General features: G+C 44.9%; 1 protein-coding gene and 2 pseudogenes across 4 annotated transcripts in view; all 3 read right to left on the bottom strand.

Annotated features, from left to right (window-relative positions):
- The window catches only part of STK36 (serine/threonine kinase 36), a 21,599-nt gene extending 4,116 nt beyond the window's left edge, over positions 1 to 17,483 (bottom strand). For 2 of the 4 annotated variants that reach the window (XM_039844776.1, XM_039844778.1), the window contains exons 1-22: positions 17,263 to 17,412; positions 16,684 to 16,858; positions 15,642 to 15,782; positions 15,454 to 15,531; positions 14,230 to 14,360; positions 13,740 to 13,989; positions 12,285 to 12,378; positions 11,835 to 12,004; positions 11,481 to 11,668; positions 10,854 to 10,953; positions 9,344 to 9,487; positions 6,633 to 6,812; positions 5,593 to 5,690; positions 5,053 to 5,158; positions 3,533 to 3,683; positions 3,250 to 3,377; positions 2,626 to 2,730; positions 2,189 to 2,287; positions 2,014 to 2,102; positions 1,667 to 1,730; positions 1,366 to 1,476; positions 328 to 402 (exon numbers count right to left, since the gene is read on the bottom strand). In XM_039844776.1, the coding sequence (XP_039700710.1) occupies positions 328 to 402; positions 1,366 to 1,476; positions 1,667 to 1,730; positions 2,014 to 2,102; positions 2,189 to 2,287; positions 2,626 to 2,730; positions 3,250 to 3,377; positions 3,533 to 3,683; positions 5,053 to 5,158; positions 5,593 to 5,690; positions 6,633 to 6,812; positions 9,344 to 9,487; positions 10,854 to 10,953; positions 11,481 to 11,668; positions 11,835 to 12,004; positions 12,285 to 12,378; positions 13,740 to 13,989; positions 14,230 to 14,360; positions 15,454 to 15,531; positions 15,642 to 15,782; positions 16,684 to 16,767 (2,586 nt within the window). In that variant the 5' untranslated portion in view covers positions 16,768 to 16,858; positions 17,263 to 17,412. Of the gene's footprint in view, positions 1 to 327; positions 403 to 1,365; positions 1,477 to 1,666; positions 1,731 to 2,013; positions 2,103 to 2,188; positions 2,288 to 2,625; positions 2,731 to 3,249; positions 3,378 to 3,532; positions 3,684 to 5,052; positions 5,159 to 5,592; positions 5,691 to 6,632; positions 6,813 to 9,343; positions 9,488 to 10,853; positions 10,954 to 11,480; positions 11,669 to 11,834; positions 12,005 to 12,284; positions 12,379 to 13,739; positions 13,990 to 14,229; positions 14,361 to 15,453; positions 15,532 to 15,641; positions 15,783 to 16,419; positions 16,498 to 16,683; positions 16,859 to 17,262 lie in introns of those variants that run through there. The other 2 variants (XM_039844777.1, XM_039844779.1) reach the window with 2 other exon arrangements.
- Positions 4,280 to 4,402, bottom strand: LOC120587939 (uncharacterized; annotated as a pseudogene).
- Positions 8,883 to 9,004, bottom strand: LOC120587778 (uncharacterized; annotated as a pseudogene).
- Positions 17,484 to 17,524: the final 41 nt, after the last annotated feature.

Raw genomic sequence — 17,524 nt, 5'->3', positions numbered from 1 at the left:
GAGGAAAGGGAATCCCAGAAATAATTCCTTCTGTTTTTCCCACCTAGGATTTCTCTGTTGTTTTAATTCCCTGATTACATCTTAACCCCCAACCTCTCAACCCGTATATCTACTGAAAACCAGGGAATTACAGCTTTCCTTCCCACTGAATCCCAAGGGATATAGCTGAACGGTTCCCTTTAAAGGGTCCAAGGGCAGGTGGCCCCTTCCAAAGCCATTACAGGCACAGTAGTTTATAGGTTGCTTCTGTGTTCCTAAAGTCCAGTGGCACCCCGAAATGCCCAGTTTCTCTCCTTACTTCCTATCCGTCCTAAGATGAAGCTCTACCTGCGTGAGCAGCTGCAGCAGTAGGACAAGGAGGCCGTCGTAGAATCCACAGCCACCTGGTGGAGTCAGCCGGACCTGCCAAGCAGAGGTAAGAAGAATGCAGATCCCTGAGAGGAATGAGGGGGCCTCACAGGCCTGTGTCCCCAACTCCTGGTCAGGCAGAAAGAGGTCTTCCTTGGCCTGGTGTAGAGAGGAGAATGCTGGACTTAAGAGTCTTGGTTCCTGCCTATTTGGTCAATGACTAACTCTGTCCTAAAGATACACAGTCTGGTAGGGTAAGCTGACACAGAAACAGTTATAGTTTAGAAAGATACTTTCTGAACCAGAGGCTGGGGTGGGGGTGCGGGGTTGCAGTTGAGAGTATCTAACTCCACCTCCTGGAGGTAAGAAACTGATGGGATTAAAAGTTATAAAGGCAGACTAGAAAAGGTAGAGGTGGAAAGGAAGAACATCCCAAGTAGGAGACATAGTATATACAAAGGCAGGTCATGAAAGACCATAATGAATTTTGGAAATGGCAACTCTTTCGGTATAGGATTACAAAGCCCAGAGGCAACAGATGAGCTCTGAGTAGCCTGCTGAAGAATTTGGACTTTATCCCAGAAGCAATGGGAAACCACTGAGGACTTACAGAGCCTAGAACAGTGTTTGGTACTCAATATATATTTATGCGTTAAGTAATTCTTGTTTGAACAAATGGCCAAATTTCCTTTAAGACACTCTGGTGGCAGTGAAGAAAACAGACTGAAAAAGAGAAAGCCTAAAGAGATATCCTTTAGCAAAGGTACTGCCAAAGAAAGAGATGATGCCTCCCTCCCTCTTTAGAAGTCCAGCATGTTAACAACAGAACGGAAGCCCTGACCAGTCTGGGCTCAGAGCAGTCAATTATCTGGGGGCAGAGGGTAGAAAAGACTCCTTGATTCCTTTACCACACCGTGGTTTTCTCTAGGCTGCCTGGCATTTCAGTATTTCCTCCAAGAGTGCAGTCCTTGTTTGACTCACAGAAAACATGTCTATGCATTCCCTGTCAGACCTCACCTCCGCAGGGGCAGACAGGGCATGTGTGGCTGCAGCAATCCACTCCACAGGCTGGAGGTCAAAGGTCACCCCTTGCTGACCAAGCTGTCCCAGCAGACAGGCTGCTGCACTCTGGAGAGTTAGAGGAGGAGAAGGAATGACCGAATCTGAATGATATTCAGCACAGGCAGAGACAATTTAAGTCTGTCTTGGACCAGAAGAACGTCTCATAAACAGCTACGAAGGGGATAATGACTCCTCTGCTCCCAGAAGGGTTGGATGATAGGGTGAAAAGGGAGGAACATGAAGGTTGAAAACTCACCACAAGAGAGACGACATGTGAACGGGTAAAGACAGTAGCAATCTCATTGCCTAGCTTCTCCATTCTGGAACAAGGAGAAACATCAAGGGGTATAGCAGTGTAAAAGGAGGCTGGTGAGTGGCCTCCCCTCCCCTTGCATAGCCCTCTCCACCTAAGCTGTATGTCTGACTCCAAGTCACAGAGTTGGTGAGAATTCAGTTCTGTTCTTTGTTGAAAAGCCTTTACTCTCCCTATCCCAATTCCTCCCAAGGATAGGCTGCAGGGTACCACTCCCCATGTTCTATGTCAGGGTGAGCTATGTGGGTAGAGGACTTCAATGGCGAGCGAGAGCCTACTTTATGACTCACCCGGAAGGCAGATCTTGGAGCTGAAGGACAAGAAGGGAGAGGAGGTAGAGCGTCACTTCAGTAGACTCTTCCGAATCCACTACCTTTACCTACAAAGGAAACCTAAGATATCAGAGCAACCTCTGATTGAGACAGTGGAGACACCATGAGATGTCCACCTGTGTTGCTGGCCTACCTTGCCCTGGACCAACATCAACAGCGACTCCAAGGCCTGGGGCTCTCGCCCTAGAAGACGGCACAGGCGCTCACTGACATGGCAGCAGGAGTACAGAACCTGAGGGAGTGGGAAGGAGTCTGTCAGTGAGCAGAGCAGCACCTGGGCTCTGAGACTGGAAGGCTCAGCTGAAAGCAAGCGAGCCTCTCAACAGATCTGGTATCCATGTTTGGGGGTGTTAGAGAAGTTTGGGTCGCTTCCACCTCTTGCTGTAAGGTAGAGATACTTCTCAGTTCTGGTGAGCATTGGCTCATAGTAAGGCCATCTCAGGTTGAACAGATTTAAAGGTAGAAAGGGGTCGTGAAACGGGGTTTCTCATCTCTCTCAGTGTGTCTCTCTCTCTCTCTCTCAGTCCTGGGGGTTAAAAGGAAATCTGAAGAGTTATGGGCAGGCAGTACCTTGAGAAGATGTAGGCACAGGGTGGGATGCTGCAGGCCAGAGATGAGGGATGGCCTCAGCTGGTTGTTGTCTTCGGTGAGCTGATTTGCCAAATGCCGAGAGATCTATAAAGATATACCTGAAGACTCAATTCCATTTCCATTATTCCAATCCTACCCTCTTATATCCCCAACTACTCAAGATTCTCAAACCCTTACTAGGCACTTTGCCAGCTTCACCAGGAACCTCAGACTCTATCCCATTCCCGGTCTTCAAGGCCAATGGAGAACCAAAAGTCATGGCCTTATTTAGCCCATGTATGCAGATACAGAGAGAAGTGTTGCTAGCCAAAAGGGAGAAGGAAGTCTGAATCCTGAGCCCTTAAAAAAGCATCACTGGTGGCTTCAGTGTGGCTACCCTAGCACATGGGAAGTTTGTCACTAAGCTCTCTAACCAAGGCCTCTGGGATTTTGGCTATATCATGTTGTACAAATGGCCCAGATCCAGGTTGGGGCCATCTGTTTCTGGAAGAACTGAGTAAGGGCAGGCATACGAGCTTATTTTTCTGCCTTCTTGAGAAGCTAGGGCCAGCTTCCCCCGCTCTGGCAAAAGGGATGAGAAGAATAAGAAACTGCAGCTCAGACCTGCTCCTTGGCTTCCCAGCAGCCAGGCAGCCCCACAGGAGCAAAACACATGGCTGCCAGTGCAGAGGAAATGGCTCCAGGCAGATCCTCACTCTGCTCCCGCAGCGACTGGATCACTTGAGGGGCTCCTATGGAGAAAGCAAAGGGTGGGGTGTAGTTGTTTCTCCCAGATCCGCCTTCTATCTTTCAGTTCACAGTTATTTATTGGGCACTTACTAAAAGCACAGAGCTGGACTCACTCAACAATTAAGTCCAGAGAACGCCCCCTCCCCACTCTGGTTACCTGGAGGTGTGTGGAAAGGGAGCTGTGGAACTGTCAAGCCATGAAGGAGCCCGTCCAACACAGCCCGCTGTGTAGTCAACAGACTTGAGTAAAAGGCTTTGGAGATGGTCCAGCTATTTCCATCCATGGCTTCACACAGAACGGTAAAGCACTACAGGAGACGAGGGCAGGGTTAACACTGGGGCATCAGAAAACAGACTGGGCTTAGAGTAAGGAGCAAGAATCCCTGGAGAACCTGAGAAAAGAGGAGAAAAACCCAGGGGACTAGCTGTCTAATTCTAAGTATTCCTCATACTGAAGGTGCATCATAACTACCTTCGTGTTTCAGGAATAGGAATTTAAGTGTCAGTCCTTCTTTTCTCTGATCAGCTGCTCCCTAAATGATGTTTCTCAAAGTGTCATCTATGACCACAAGTGTAAGAATTGCTGGGGATTCCTGGGTCCTTCCTATCCTAGTCCTCTGATTCGGAATTTCATGAGGTGGGGTATTTATTCCAAACTCCCCATGCTACTCACTGCACAATGACATATGAGAAGTGCTGGCCAATAATGTGAATCTCTGCTGGCCAAAATTTAGGTTAGATATTAAAAGCTTCCTGACTTGAAAGGGTGAGGGATGCTAAAATAGGCTCTCAGACTAGAAACTGAAAGGACTGCTAGCTAGAGACAAGAATGTAGCCTAGATCTGTGTTATCAAGTGCCAGTTTGAACAATGACCAGGCAATTGTTTACTTCTTTTTTTTTTAACGTCTACAGCACCTGGTATTCCTAGGTGGTCTCCCATCCAAGTACTTACTAACCAGGCCTGACCCTGCTTAGCTTCCGAGATCAGATGAGATTGGGAACGTTCAGGGTGGCATGGCCGTAGACCAATTGTTTACTTCTTTGCACATGTTCCTCTCTATCTCCTGAGATTTTCTGGTTCAATCCTCCATTCCTGGTCCTCACTACCAGAGTCCAGGCAAGAGAACCCATACAGTTTACTAGTCCATAGGTCAAACAAGGTTGGGAAATACTAGCTGATCTGCAAGTCTCTTCAAGAAGAAATAACTTCTATTTGTGGCTCCGTGAAACAGGCCACACTGCTTAATGCCTCTGGGCCTTTATTAGGTTGCTTTTTCCACCTGGAATGTCCTTTCTATTTTCCTGCCTCATCCACCTGGCAAATTTCTATGTATTCTCCAAATCCTAGCAGAGATTATTTCCTTATTCAGGATTTCTTTTATGACCCTCCAAATAGTGTTAATCTTCTTCAGCTGTGCTTCTGTATTTTACACAAAATTCTAATGTACTTTTCACACTACTGTCCTTGATCACTTTACATCTCCCCTACTTGACTGTCTCCGATCCCTTGAAGATAGGAACTTTCTCTTACTCAAATTGCATATGGCACATAGCTGGCATTCAACAAATGTTTGATATATCACCTTGATCTAACCCTATCTAGCCATAAGAAAGGGGAGGGGAGAAACACAGGGAAAGACAAGGGAGATAAAAATCTGGAAATGGGAGCCGATTACCAGGAGGCTGTCCCTCCTCAAAGTCTGCTCTGAGTCATCTGGTTGGGCCAGGAACTTCCCCAGCAGGTCCAAAAAGAGGTTGGCCGCTTCCTGAAATACCTGTAGGCTAAGGGAAAATGGTTTCTTCTCATCTCTCTACTAAAAGTCGAGATGTGGTGCATGGGTCAGTTATGGGCAGGTAGGAGAAGCTCTGCAAGGGAACATCAGAATGCTCCCTCCTCTCTCCCCGGCTAAGCACACACACAGTCTCACATACACACCCTCCAAGCCATTTCTCTAGGTTATTCACATCTTGATCCTTTCATTTAGTGTGTGGTGACTGCTGACGCTTAGAATCTGAAAGATTTGGGGCAAAAGTGGAGGTGTCTCAGGGTCCTTAAGAGGACTAGCTGGACCCTAAGGGGTTAGTCAGCTGATCCCTAAACCTGTCACAAATCATGGCTTCTCCTCACTTAGCCTCTTTCTAACAGAGAAGGGAAGAAACGGGAATAGAAATTGAAGCCAAACTGGCCAACAGGGGAAAACTGCCTGTCATCTCACCTGTCACCTGTCTGGTTCCTCTCCAGATTGAAGGTGCAGGCAAAGTAGGCCTGAATCACAGCCATCAGGTTCCGTAAGAAGGTCCCATACCAACATTGCTGCCAAGGAACAGGACGAAGAGTAAGAGCAACGTAGGGGATGGCAACAATGTAGGGGATGGAGACAAAGAATAGAAAAAGCAGTAAAAAAGGCATCAGATATCCAGACAGAATGAGAGTATTTGGACAGAGAGAAGAGATCCAGAAGTAACAAGTGGCAACCAAGGGGCTACAAATAGCCTGAAAATGTGTCTTGTTTGGCCTGAACAGCACTGTGGAGTTTAGACAGTTCTGTTTTTCAAAATAGCTCAAATTTTTTCCTAAAAACTTTAAAACACTCAAGATTAATACTCATCAGAGTACGGCTTTCTCATGCCTGAGCCTAGATTCTCTTTTTCTGTCCTCTTAGCTCAGCTGCAGCAGGACACAGCAGGGGAAGTAGAGGTTTGTCCCTAAACACATCGAGTCTCAATCCTAGCTCTTCCACTATCGTCTCCGTGGCCATTTATTTACAAAGTAGTGCTTGTGTATGAGTCAGTTCATCTCTGAATTTCAGTACCCTGCTCTGTAAAATTGGGTCAATAAAGCCACGGATTTAATATATTTCGAAGCACAGTGCTCTAACTATTGGGAGATTACATATAAAAATCTGGATTTCTAGCTTCTCTTGGAAAACTAGAAGATCTGGCAACACTGGACCCATATTCCCACTCAGTAACAGTGGGCTGGAGCCGAGGAGAGGATGTCCAATTTAGACAGGGCATGAGATCTCCAGTTTATCATATTCCCCACTACTCTCAAAGTTCTACATAGTCTACTTCACTGACATCATCTCCCTGGCATAGAAGGTATTAGAGTTTGTAATTCATGGTCTAATAACTAGAAAGAGGAGGAAAGAAAATAAAAGGCAATTGGGCTAAATAGAGATGGCAGTTCGAAGAAGAGAAATCCAAAGAGAAACAACTCCTGGAAGTCTTTAGAGGCTCCTTGCGTAGTACTTACCTGCTGAATACTGTTGCTCTCCTGGCTGTGTCTGAGTAGGCTGAGCAGCAGCCCAGGGAGTCCTGCCTCACGGCAGAAGGAGTACAAGGGAACAGAGTCACTGCAGCTGGACAGAAGACTGCTCAGGACCCGGAGTGCAGGAAGGATATGAGAAGCACCCTCCAGCATGCCTTTCAGGATCTGAGTGACACGAGGGAAAGAGATGGTAATTGATAATTATCAGAGGTAAAAGTAGAGTCATAGATACCAAGTGTTCCCAAGGAGTTGGCAATCGGACCAGATGTTCTCATTCCTTTCTTTGGGAGTCCAAAGCCCAGAGGAGAAAAAGAAAATAGGGAAACTGTACCAGGGAAGAATATAGATGTTCAGATCACATGACTGTTAACAGCAGTGAACAAGGGGGATGGGACCACTCCTCAGGATCTCTCTGGCAGACCCAATGCTATTCCCATCTGCTCCCTCCCTTCTCCATCCTTTCATCTTAAAAACAAAACAAACACGCACACTCACACACACTCATGCACACACTTCGGAAAATAAAAAATAACAGACACAAAACGATGTTATTCAACACTAGATGAGGGGTTGACAAACTATGAACCACAGGCTAAATCTAGCCTACCACTTATAGGTTAAGTAGTTAATAATCACACGGCTAAAGAGTAGTTCAGACAGAATTCCAACTCAGGAAGCCTTACCCAGAGCTTTTAACCTGCTTCCCTACTGAAAAGCTGTCCAACACTAGGAGGACAATGTATTAGGAAAAAAGAGAGGTGCAAGGTGCCAGAGCAATTCACCAGAGAAAGAAGAGTCTTTTCAACAAATGGTGCTGGGACGACTGTACGTCCACATGCAAAAGTTGAATGTAAGATCCCTCACACTGTATACCTCGCATTGTAGACAAAAATGAACTCAAAATGGGTCAGAGACCTAAATGTCGGAGCTAAAACTAGAACTTTTAGAAAAAAACATAGGAGAAAATCTTTAAGATTTTACGTTTGGAAAATATTTCTTAGATACAACACCGAAAGTGTAATCTACAAAGGGAAAAACTGTAACTGGACTTCATCAAAATTCAAAACACCTGTGCTTCAAAAGATACTCTCATGAGAATAAAAAGATAAAGCATAGACTATGAGAAAATATTTGTAAATTACATATCTTAAAAAAGGTCTGTATCCAGAATATACAAAGAACACAACTCAATTAGAGGACAACCCAATTTAAAAATGAGCAAAAGAACTGGATATTTCATCAAAGAAGATATACAAATGGCTAATAACAAGAAATGATGCTTGACATTAATCATTAACAAAATGAAAATTAAAATGACATTATATGCTATTTCACACTCACTGGAATGGCTATAATCAAAAAGACAATCATACATGTTGGCAATGATGGGGAGAAATGGAGACTTGCATACATTGCTGGTGGGAATGCAAAATGGTGAAATCACTTTGGAAAATGATTCAGCAGCTTCTTAAAATGTTAAATATAAATGTTCCACATGACCCAGCAATTCCACTCCTAGGTACCTAGGTACCTCTCTTCCACTCCAAGAGAAATGAAAGCATATGTCCACACAGACTTCCACGTGACTATTCACAGCAGCATTATCCATAAAAGCCAAAAAGTGGAAACAGCCCCAATGGCCACCAACTGGTGAATGGATAAACAAAATGTGACCTATATCTATCTAATGAAGTACTAACCAGCAATAAAAGGGAATGGATTGTTGATACATGCTATGGCATGAATGAACCTCAAAAACATTACACTGAGAAAGGAGCCAGACATGAACACTGTATACTGTATGATCTCATGTATGTAGAATGTCCAGAAAAGGCAAATCTATGAGACAGAAAGTAGATTAATGGTTCCCTGGGACTGGGGGAGGAAGGATTATTAACTGTAAATGGGTACGAGGGAACTTATTGGGGCAATGAAAATGTTCTAAAACTGGATTATGGTGATAGTTTCACTTCTTGGTACATTTACTAAACATCATTAAAAAAGACTTTAAAGAAAGGGGAAGAGATGCAGGCGATGTATTTCAGTGAGTTCCCAGGAAGGAAGATCACTGTGTTTCAGAGAAGCAAGGAAAGACTTTGTAACAGGGAACACTAACTATGAATGTTAATTAAGCAAAATGTTATTTCCTAAAAAAGAATCTCATTCTTCTCATTAGTATACCTATACCGGAAGACATTATATACTAGTTACATCTATATTTTTCATTTTTTTTAAAGCCTACAGCACCTAGTATTATTCCTAGGTGGTCTCCCATCCAAATACTAACCAGGCCTGACCTTGTTTAGCTTCCAAGATCAGATGAGATCAGGTGTGTTCAAGGTGGCATGGCCATAGACAATAAAAATTTTGTAGAAACTTGTTTCCTCTCATTGTAGAAGTACTTACATAATGTCCTCCATTTTTGCCTCATAGCCCACAATGCCTAAAATATTTACCATCAGAAATTTGCTGACCCCTGCTCTAGAAGGATATTTTTCCCTTCAGAGAGATACGAGGCCTGCTCTTTCTGTGTTACTAAAGGAGGTTAGCAAATCTCCTTGAATTGAGCAGATAGACTGAAATAGAATTGTGAAGGGACAAACTTTCTCTTTCTCCTTATGTCAATCACTGTTTTTTAATGCCTCATCTGTGAAAAGAGTCTCAAATTCTCTCCACAGTATCCTTCTGCCCATCACCTGCGCTCCAGCCTCATGCAGCTGACTCTGGATGCGCTGGCAGAAGTCAGGATTGCACAGTAGGGTGAGAGGGGCCTTCAGCTGGATGGGCACAGGTTCGGTGGTCTCTAGCAGGTGTTGCCACTCGTCGTCACTGTCTGGCTCCTGAGGCACAGGGGAGTGAAAGAGGTCAGGAGCAATGTGTAAGGTTGAGGGTAGTAGCTCCCAGCATGGGGGATCACGGAGTAACTGCAAGAAGCAGTGACTCCTCTGACGCAGATGTTATTTTTTTCAGACACCAGTAAAAAGAAGCTATAGTGAGGGGTCTTGAAAAGTCTCTTGGAGAACACTGACATGTGTGCATAAAGAGATACCAAAAAAGATGTCCATTGCAGCATGATTTGTAATTTAAAAAATTGGAAATGTCATAAAGCCAGTCAGCAAGGGAGTTAAAAATAAAAATCATGGTATATCCATATTAGGAAATACTATGAAGTTAAGAAGATTGTAGTACTGAGGATGCATCACTTATGTATATGTAGTATTCCTACCAAAAATGCATAAAGAAATTTCAATTTGAAGAATGTTCTACAAAATAACTGGCGTGTGTACCTCGAAACTGTCAGTTATGAAAGATAAAGAAAGATTAGGAACTGTTCCAGATTAAAGGTGACTAAAGAGGTAAAACAGATAAATCTAATACCTAACACTGGACTGGATCACGGACCAGGAAAAAATTTTGCTATAAAGAACAGTACTGGAGCAACAGGCAAATTTAAATCTGGACTGTAGATTAAATAACGGAATACATCAACGTTAAATTTCTGACTTCCGTAACTGTACTGTGGTAGAGGAAGCAAATGACCTTGTTCATAGAAAATATGCACGAAAATATTTAGGGGAAAAGGGGCATGTCTGCAACGTAACCTGAAATAATTCAAAAAGTTGGTATGTCCACATATAGAGAGAGAATCATAAAGCAAATGAGGCAGATTTTAATAATTGGTGAATCTGGGTGAAAGGGTGTACAGGAATTCTTTGTGGTATTCTCAAAATTATTCTTTAGGTTTGAAATTATTTCAAAATAAAATTAAACCCTAAAAAACACAAAAGTGAGGTAGAACATGTTCAGATGTAAAAAGAGCTCTAAAACAGATCACATGATAAGATAGACATGATGTAAAACAATACATATGGTATGAACTCAGTAATGTAAAAACAGTCAAACTATATTTCTATGTGTACATATACACACACATATGTAAAAGTACAAAAAGTCTGCAAAAGACAGACAAAACTAATAACAGCGGACACCTCTGGGGCCTAGGTATTTTTTTCCCTATGTATTCTAATTTTTTGATAATTACATGTTCAGATAACTGTGCAATTAAAATCTATAATTAGTAAGGAAGCAATTTTTAACGCAGGCAGCTCATACCTGGAGGGCTGGGAATCACTGTTCTAGAAAAACATCTACCCAGACCCAACAACCCACAGCAGGGAGAAGGCTGAGAAGAGTCCCTGGACGCACCTCGTTTTCTAGGTCCACTGCATCAATGCTCCGCTGGCCCGCAGCCTCTGGCCTCAGCTCTGGGAATGCTCGTTCACAATCCTGGGTGACCCGGTTTTCTCTGCCAGAGGAAGCAGGGAGTAGGATAAGTTCTAGATCTATGAGGCTTGGAAATGTCATAAAGCCAGTCATTAACTTGTCCCTCCCTCTTGACCCAGGATAGGAATGAAGAACAAGTCATATAGGATTGGATAGAAGAGACCTCTTTCTAGGATATGGCCAGGACAGGATATGTCGAGTACTACACACTCATCCTTGACTGCCCTACCCACTTTGGACCTTATTCTTAAGTCTACCTTGGCAGTATACACCTATGGCTCCCAACTTAAATAACTTTCCTTTTGCAGTTGGAGACAATTCTTTCCTTTTCAGTTAATGTACAACTGAGGCACAGAGAAAAGGAAAGTTCCCACATTTCCTGATGAAGTATCTGGAATTAGAATACAAGAACCCAGCACTCAGATTACTAGGGCTCTGTCCATATTTAGGCAGTGGCTAGTGACAGGGATCATGCTGTGTTTGCTTTGGCTAGAGCCAAAGATATGCAAGATACCTCACCCTACAAATCCTTGGCTATACCCTCCTCACCGAGGTATAGGGGGGGCCTCTCCAGCCCCCCACTCAGCCCAGCTGCTCTTCGTTTCTGAGGCCATGATCCCAGCCAAGAGACCTGGTTCCTGAGGAGTGTTCCATAGCCTGGGCAGAGGGGCCGTGCCAGAAGCTACCTTGCTGGTCCTGTCTTCTTGCTCAAGGGCAGGTCCTGTATTCTGGTGTTTCTATGAGAAGTGGACAAGAGACACTGAATCAGAACTATTTGGTTGCCATAGGGCAGTATAAATCCTATTTGTGGCCCTTTCCCAGCCCTAGAAAGTCACCCTCCTTCTCCAACAACCCCAGTCACCAGCCTGGTCATGTCACATATTCCCCAATATTCCTACACACCTTCTTCTTGGCCTCCTCAGCCATGCGCTTACAGGCCTGACGCAAGATGCGAGATCGATTGCCCTTGGGGGCCAGCTGATGTGCCTGTTGGTCCTTTAGGACCTGAAGTTCTGGGGGTAGGCGACTGGTGAACGGGGTGCCCAAATCTGGACCTGCTGGTTCAGTTATTACTGCAGGGAGGGAAGAGGAAAAAGACAGGATCATACTGGAGCTGTGCCATGTCACTTGGCACAGACAACTTCGGTGTCTCCGGCTTTTGTAGAAGGCGACCATTTTGACAAAGTGACAAAGGGGGCGGGGGGTTGCAAGGGAGGTGGCAAAGATTAGGCAAAGGGCTAGGAAGAAAGTTCATACTGGTAGGTTAAAGAAGATATGTTGAATCCAGATTGGGAGAAGGAGGGTAGATTGGAGAGAATACTAGAAAAAGCCCTGGGAACCCTAATGACTCACTTGTGACACGACCAGCAATAAAAGGGTGATGTAAAAGGTCTGGCCAGGCCAGGCGCTGCCGAGGGTCCTTGGTCAGCAGTCCCTGCAGGAAGTTCTGTGGAGAGAAAAAAATCCCCCAACAGCCTTCACGTCTCTATAAGCTCTAACTCACCAGCAGAACCTGCAAACCGAAACTCCAGAGTCCAATCTTACAGCACCCTCTCTCACCCTATCCTTAGGCCTTACTTCATTGGCTGAAATCATGGACAGAACTCACTGTCTCATCTCCTGGGAGCCCCAATTCCAGTCCATAGGCATAAATCTCAATGTCACTAGCTTTGTGAAGAAGTGAGGAGAAAACTAGAAGAGAGGGATGTCACCTTCACAATCATCTTCAGAAAGCAAACATTCAAAGGAGTCCCACATTGCTCACTTTGCCCTCTCTTTGACTGCAGTTTGTTTACAGCTGGGTACGAACAAATGCATTTACAGTTAAAAGCACACTCACACGCACATGTCATTGTGTAAAGATGTGTTTGGGAGCCCTCAAACCAGAAATCTTTCAGCAAGTCTTCAGATGGTAGAGGGGTAGGGAGACTGTCTCTACACTGTTATGAAGTATCCTTGGGAAAATCCTCAATTGGGCCTGAAACAGGAATAGATGGTACTAGATTATGACCACTGTTCTAAAACAAGGTGATTAAGTATACTATGGCTCTAGCTGGAGATAGCTGCATATCTGCCCTAAGGGAAAATGAATATCTTATGTATAGCACCAACTGAAGTTTTATTGTTTAGATTCTTTTTAGTAACTACTTGGGCCTCCCCAGCTAAAAAGGTTGGGGAGAAACCTGTCCCTTTATATCTTAGATAAAGCAAAGTTATAATGAGATTTCACCCTGGCAGAAGGTTACATTTAAATTCCACTGAAAGCCAAATCTTGCCCCAGATAAGAAATAAAAAGGGTCAACTCTTTTTCTTCCCTCCTTCCCTCCTGCAGCCTGCTGAAAGGAGCAGGCACCACCTCTATCATCAACTCCTAATCACAGAGCTAGCCCCACTAAGCTCTGGCCATTTAGATATCTGAAGATTCCTTCTTTCAGGAAGAGAAATGAAAGCTGCGTTGGCAAAGCCAGATATCAGCTGGACATTGCATCTGATAGGAAATAAGTGGAATAGAGGGTATATAAAATGACCAGTATCTGTCTCTGATGTCTTGAAATCGTATTTCCATTGTGATACAGGATAGTCTGGATAGTCTGGCCCAAGGAGAGGCTGCTATTCCCAAGTTTGGTAAACCTTAGAACACCCTCTCAGAATACACCCCTGCATTATAAAAGCAAGACAGCTTGGCCTAGCTTTGGCATTAATTCACTAACTTGCCCTAGCTCTGGAAGCAGATTTTGGAAAAAGGAACAGAAGCAGAGGGAGACAGGTTTCTGACCCAAAAGCAATCTCCCTGTCTGTATTCATTACCTTGAAGCAAGGACTAATGGTGGGGGGCCAGCGCACAGGGTCCTTGAGAATGAGGTTGACCAGCTGAAAGATGCTCGTGGTATAGAAGGGAGGGGTGCCTACAGCCAGCTCATACAGTATGCAGCCCACAGACCAGAGGTCTGCAGTGTGGTCGTATGGTCGCTCTTCCACCAGCTCTGGAGACATATAGAGTGGTGTGCCTTTGATGGATGTCAGCACCATTGTGTTGGTGCTCATAGCCCGGGCAAATCTGCAGATGATGGAATTAAAATGGAAAGAGAGAAGATAGTCAATAAAAACTAGTTCTGGTCATTACTCCCTCTGATTATCTGAACCAACCCAAACCTGGACAGAGAGAGCACCTTCCGAAAGACTCAGTAGGAGTCCCAGTCTCCAGCTCAGGTTCTAAAATGAGGCCCAAGTAAGCCAAGCATATGCTCTAAGACACCCCGCAGAACTGGAAGCAGAGATGGAAGGCCAGGGTCCTCACCCAAAGTCACAGAGCTTGATGCCACCACCCTTGGCAAGAAGAATGTTCTGGGGCTTCATGTCTCGGTGGAGGATGCGGTGGGAATGCAGATAATATAGGGCTGACACCAACTGGGCAGCAATGGCCTGAACCTAGGGGTCAGTCAGGTGGGAGGAAGAAAGGAGAAGTCAGAGGAAGGAACCTACTGATAAGCCTGATATTACAGCTGATGTGATTTTTCTCTTCCTTTCCTTTCTTCCAGAACCTCACATGATACCTTCCATAGTTCTTGCTCCCCTATTCATGCATTCTTTCATTTGTTCATTTATTCATTCATTCAAAGAAAATTTATTGAGTCTCACTAGTTGCAAGACCACGGGCAAATTACTTTGTGCTGCTCAGAGTCATCATGAGTAAGGTGACAATAATGACACCATCTATCTCACAAGATTATTGTGAGGATTAAATGAGTTAAAGCATGTAAGGTAATATAATGCTCAGAATAGTGCCTGGCACTTAGTAAGCATTCAATATGTTCCCTGTTTTTAAATAAAACAAAATCCCTTTCTCAAGAGAAGTAATCAAAGAAACAAGACAAACAAAAGGAGTAAGATGGTGACTTACCAATAATGATGAGTGCTCATAAGGAAATAGAATGCTGTGACAAGTAGTCCTGAAGGTGGCCTACTTGCTAGAGTACAGAGAAATCCCTAGAATAAGTGTGGCTGGAAACTGTTCAAACAAATCCCACTGCTAACCAGTATGTCTTGGTGGCAGATCTTGCCTTAACCACAACCTTTATACCTTCCTGCCCTCTTTGGTACCACCACACTGGCCCTTCTTCCCTAATGGTGTCAAATAAAAACAACACTAATAATAGCTAACTACGTTGCATACTGTGTGTCACACACTCTTTTAAATATTTTACATGAATTAACTCATTAATCCTCACAGTAGTTTAATGAGATAGACGGTACTATTATTTCTGTTTTAAAAAGAGGAAACTAAGCACAAAGAGGCTAAAGTAACTTGCCCAAGAAAGTAGCAGAGCTAACCATTGTATTCAGACATTTTGGCTCCAGAGTTGATATACTTTGCTGTCACACCATACTTCTTCTATATACACCTAGGCTCTTATATTTTTCTGTTTTCGAAACAGAGACTCTCAGTGCCCTCAGCTTTCCCTACCAGTCCTTAACCTGGAGAGAGCCAGGCGTGAGGAGAAGTTTGAGCCAGGAAACATACCTGGTCTTCGGGAAGTTTTCCGTCATCTTCCAGGATCTGAAAGAGCTCTCCCTCAGCATAGTCTGTCACTACTACCACCTGAAGGGAGAAGGTAAAGGCACTGATGGCTCTGCATTTATGCATTCTGAGGTAGGGAAATCCCTGTGACCCTTCTTCTTGGGGAGAGATGACCCCAAACCAGAATGCACCTCTTTATCAGTCTCAAAGCTGTCCAGCATATGCACGATGTTGGGATGCCGCAGACCCCGCATGATTTCAATCTCTCGTTGCAGATTTCTCAGCTCCTTCTCTGAGCGTCCCAATTTTGGAATAAACTTCAGGGCCACCACCTGTCAGTGGTTAGATGAAGAGTCAAGGCCTAACCACACCACTGAAACATCAGCATCAGATCTCCAGAACTGAGACTTAAGATTGAGCAACTCTCATCATAACTGTTTGTCTCCCATTCCACTTTCCCCATAGTACCCTGGCCTTGCCCAAGCTCCCCCTCCTCTTGCCCTAGGAGGAAATAGCATCTGCCAAACAGATTCCTTAGGTGGATTCTGGGAGAGGTATTCTGATCTAAGAACTGAAGATATAAGGGATTTAGGGGAGATGAAAGGAAGAAAAAAAATGGAGAGAGAATAGAGTTCAGATGGTTTATTTCTTCCTGCATAGTATGATAGAGATTAATAGTTATAATAATATTTAATTATTGTTTACTAGGTGTCAGGCACTGTACTAAGCCATTCAGTGTGATATCACGTTTTGTCCTCAAGCCCCATAAATCAGATACTGTTCTTATCTTTTCACTCTGTAGATGAGGAAGCTGAAACTGACAGGTTAAGTCAGCAGTCCCCAACCCTTTTGGCACCAGGGACCGGTGCTCCTACGACAGTCTAATGCCCAATGATCTGAGGTGGAGCGGAGGTGTGATGCTAACGCTGGGGAGTGGCTGCAAGTACTGATGAAACTTCACTCACTCACCTGCCGCTCAACAGGTACTGGTCCGCAGCCCCGGGGTTAGGGATCCCTGGGTTAAGTAACTTGTCCCTAGTTCTAAAGCTAGAAAGTGGTAAAGCTAGGATATGAACCCAAGTAATCCAATTTCAGAGCTCATACTCCATAAGTATGAAAGCGTCAGTGCCTTAGGAATACAAGTTGGTATGAATGCTTCCCTTCTAGACCCATTTTCCACTGGAGTTGGGAGTGCGGAATCCCACCCAAGAGATATCCCTCTTTGTTCGCCACCTGAGCGCTGTATTTTCTCCGACCCTTGTACACCCTCCCAAAAGAGCCTTCTCCAATCATCTCCAACACGTGGTACTTTTCCATGACAGAAGTTTCGGGATCCCTCAGAAGGAAGAAGGTAGAGATGGTGGTGAAGAGCTACAGCTCGAGGGGCAGTTCCACACATCTGGGAGGCCTGCATCGGGCATGGAAGAAAGGTTAATGTGAGCAACCTTGCCTTTTCCTCTTTTTCATATTAATCCAGGCCTCAAAATCATGGTAGGGTGGAGTGGATGAAAAAAGGAGATCTTGAAGTAAATAGAGCACCTCCAGTAGTTCTCCCTCCTTTTCAGTCCCCTCCTGTCCCCCAAATCAACTTCGTGCCCACTCAACCCCATGTCTCCCTCTTCCCTCCCCACAGCCGACACTCTTTCTACCCACCCTCGCCCACCCGCCCACCTCCATCCAGCCTCGCCACCCCGAGCCCTGCCTCTCCCAGCCTCCCCAAAGTTCTTGCCCCACCACCTCCTCACCACCCCAGCCCACCCCCAACCCCCTGCCCCGGCCTGCGCTCTTTGCAGACCGGAGCCCTTTTCTCACCCCCAGCCTAGGAGCTTCAAGCTCCTCAGGCCGAGGGATGCCGGCCTCGGCCTTCAGCACTGCCCCTTCTGGCTGCCTGCGTACTTTGCCTGACTTATAATTCTTCTCCACCCTCACTGAAGGTCTCTTGAGACTCCAGTTGTTACCACTTTTACTCGCTAGAACTAGTCAGAGGTTCAGAGGACAAAGGCATTCAGAGGTCTCGGGGGAGACGGTGGACCGCCCATAGGCACTTCCTAAGGCACCTCCGAACCGTCTCTTG

This window comes from Pteropus medius, unplaced genomic scaffold (assembly GCF_902729225.1).
Source record: "Pteropus medius unplaced genomic scaffold, Ma_sr-lr_union100, whole genome shotgun sequence".
NCBI lineage: Eukaryota > Metazoa > Chordata > Mammalia > Chiroptera > Pteropodidae > Pteropus > Pteropus medius.
Note: the sequence above shows the minus strand (reverse complement) of the source record. Positions and strands in the feature narration are given on the sequence as shown.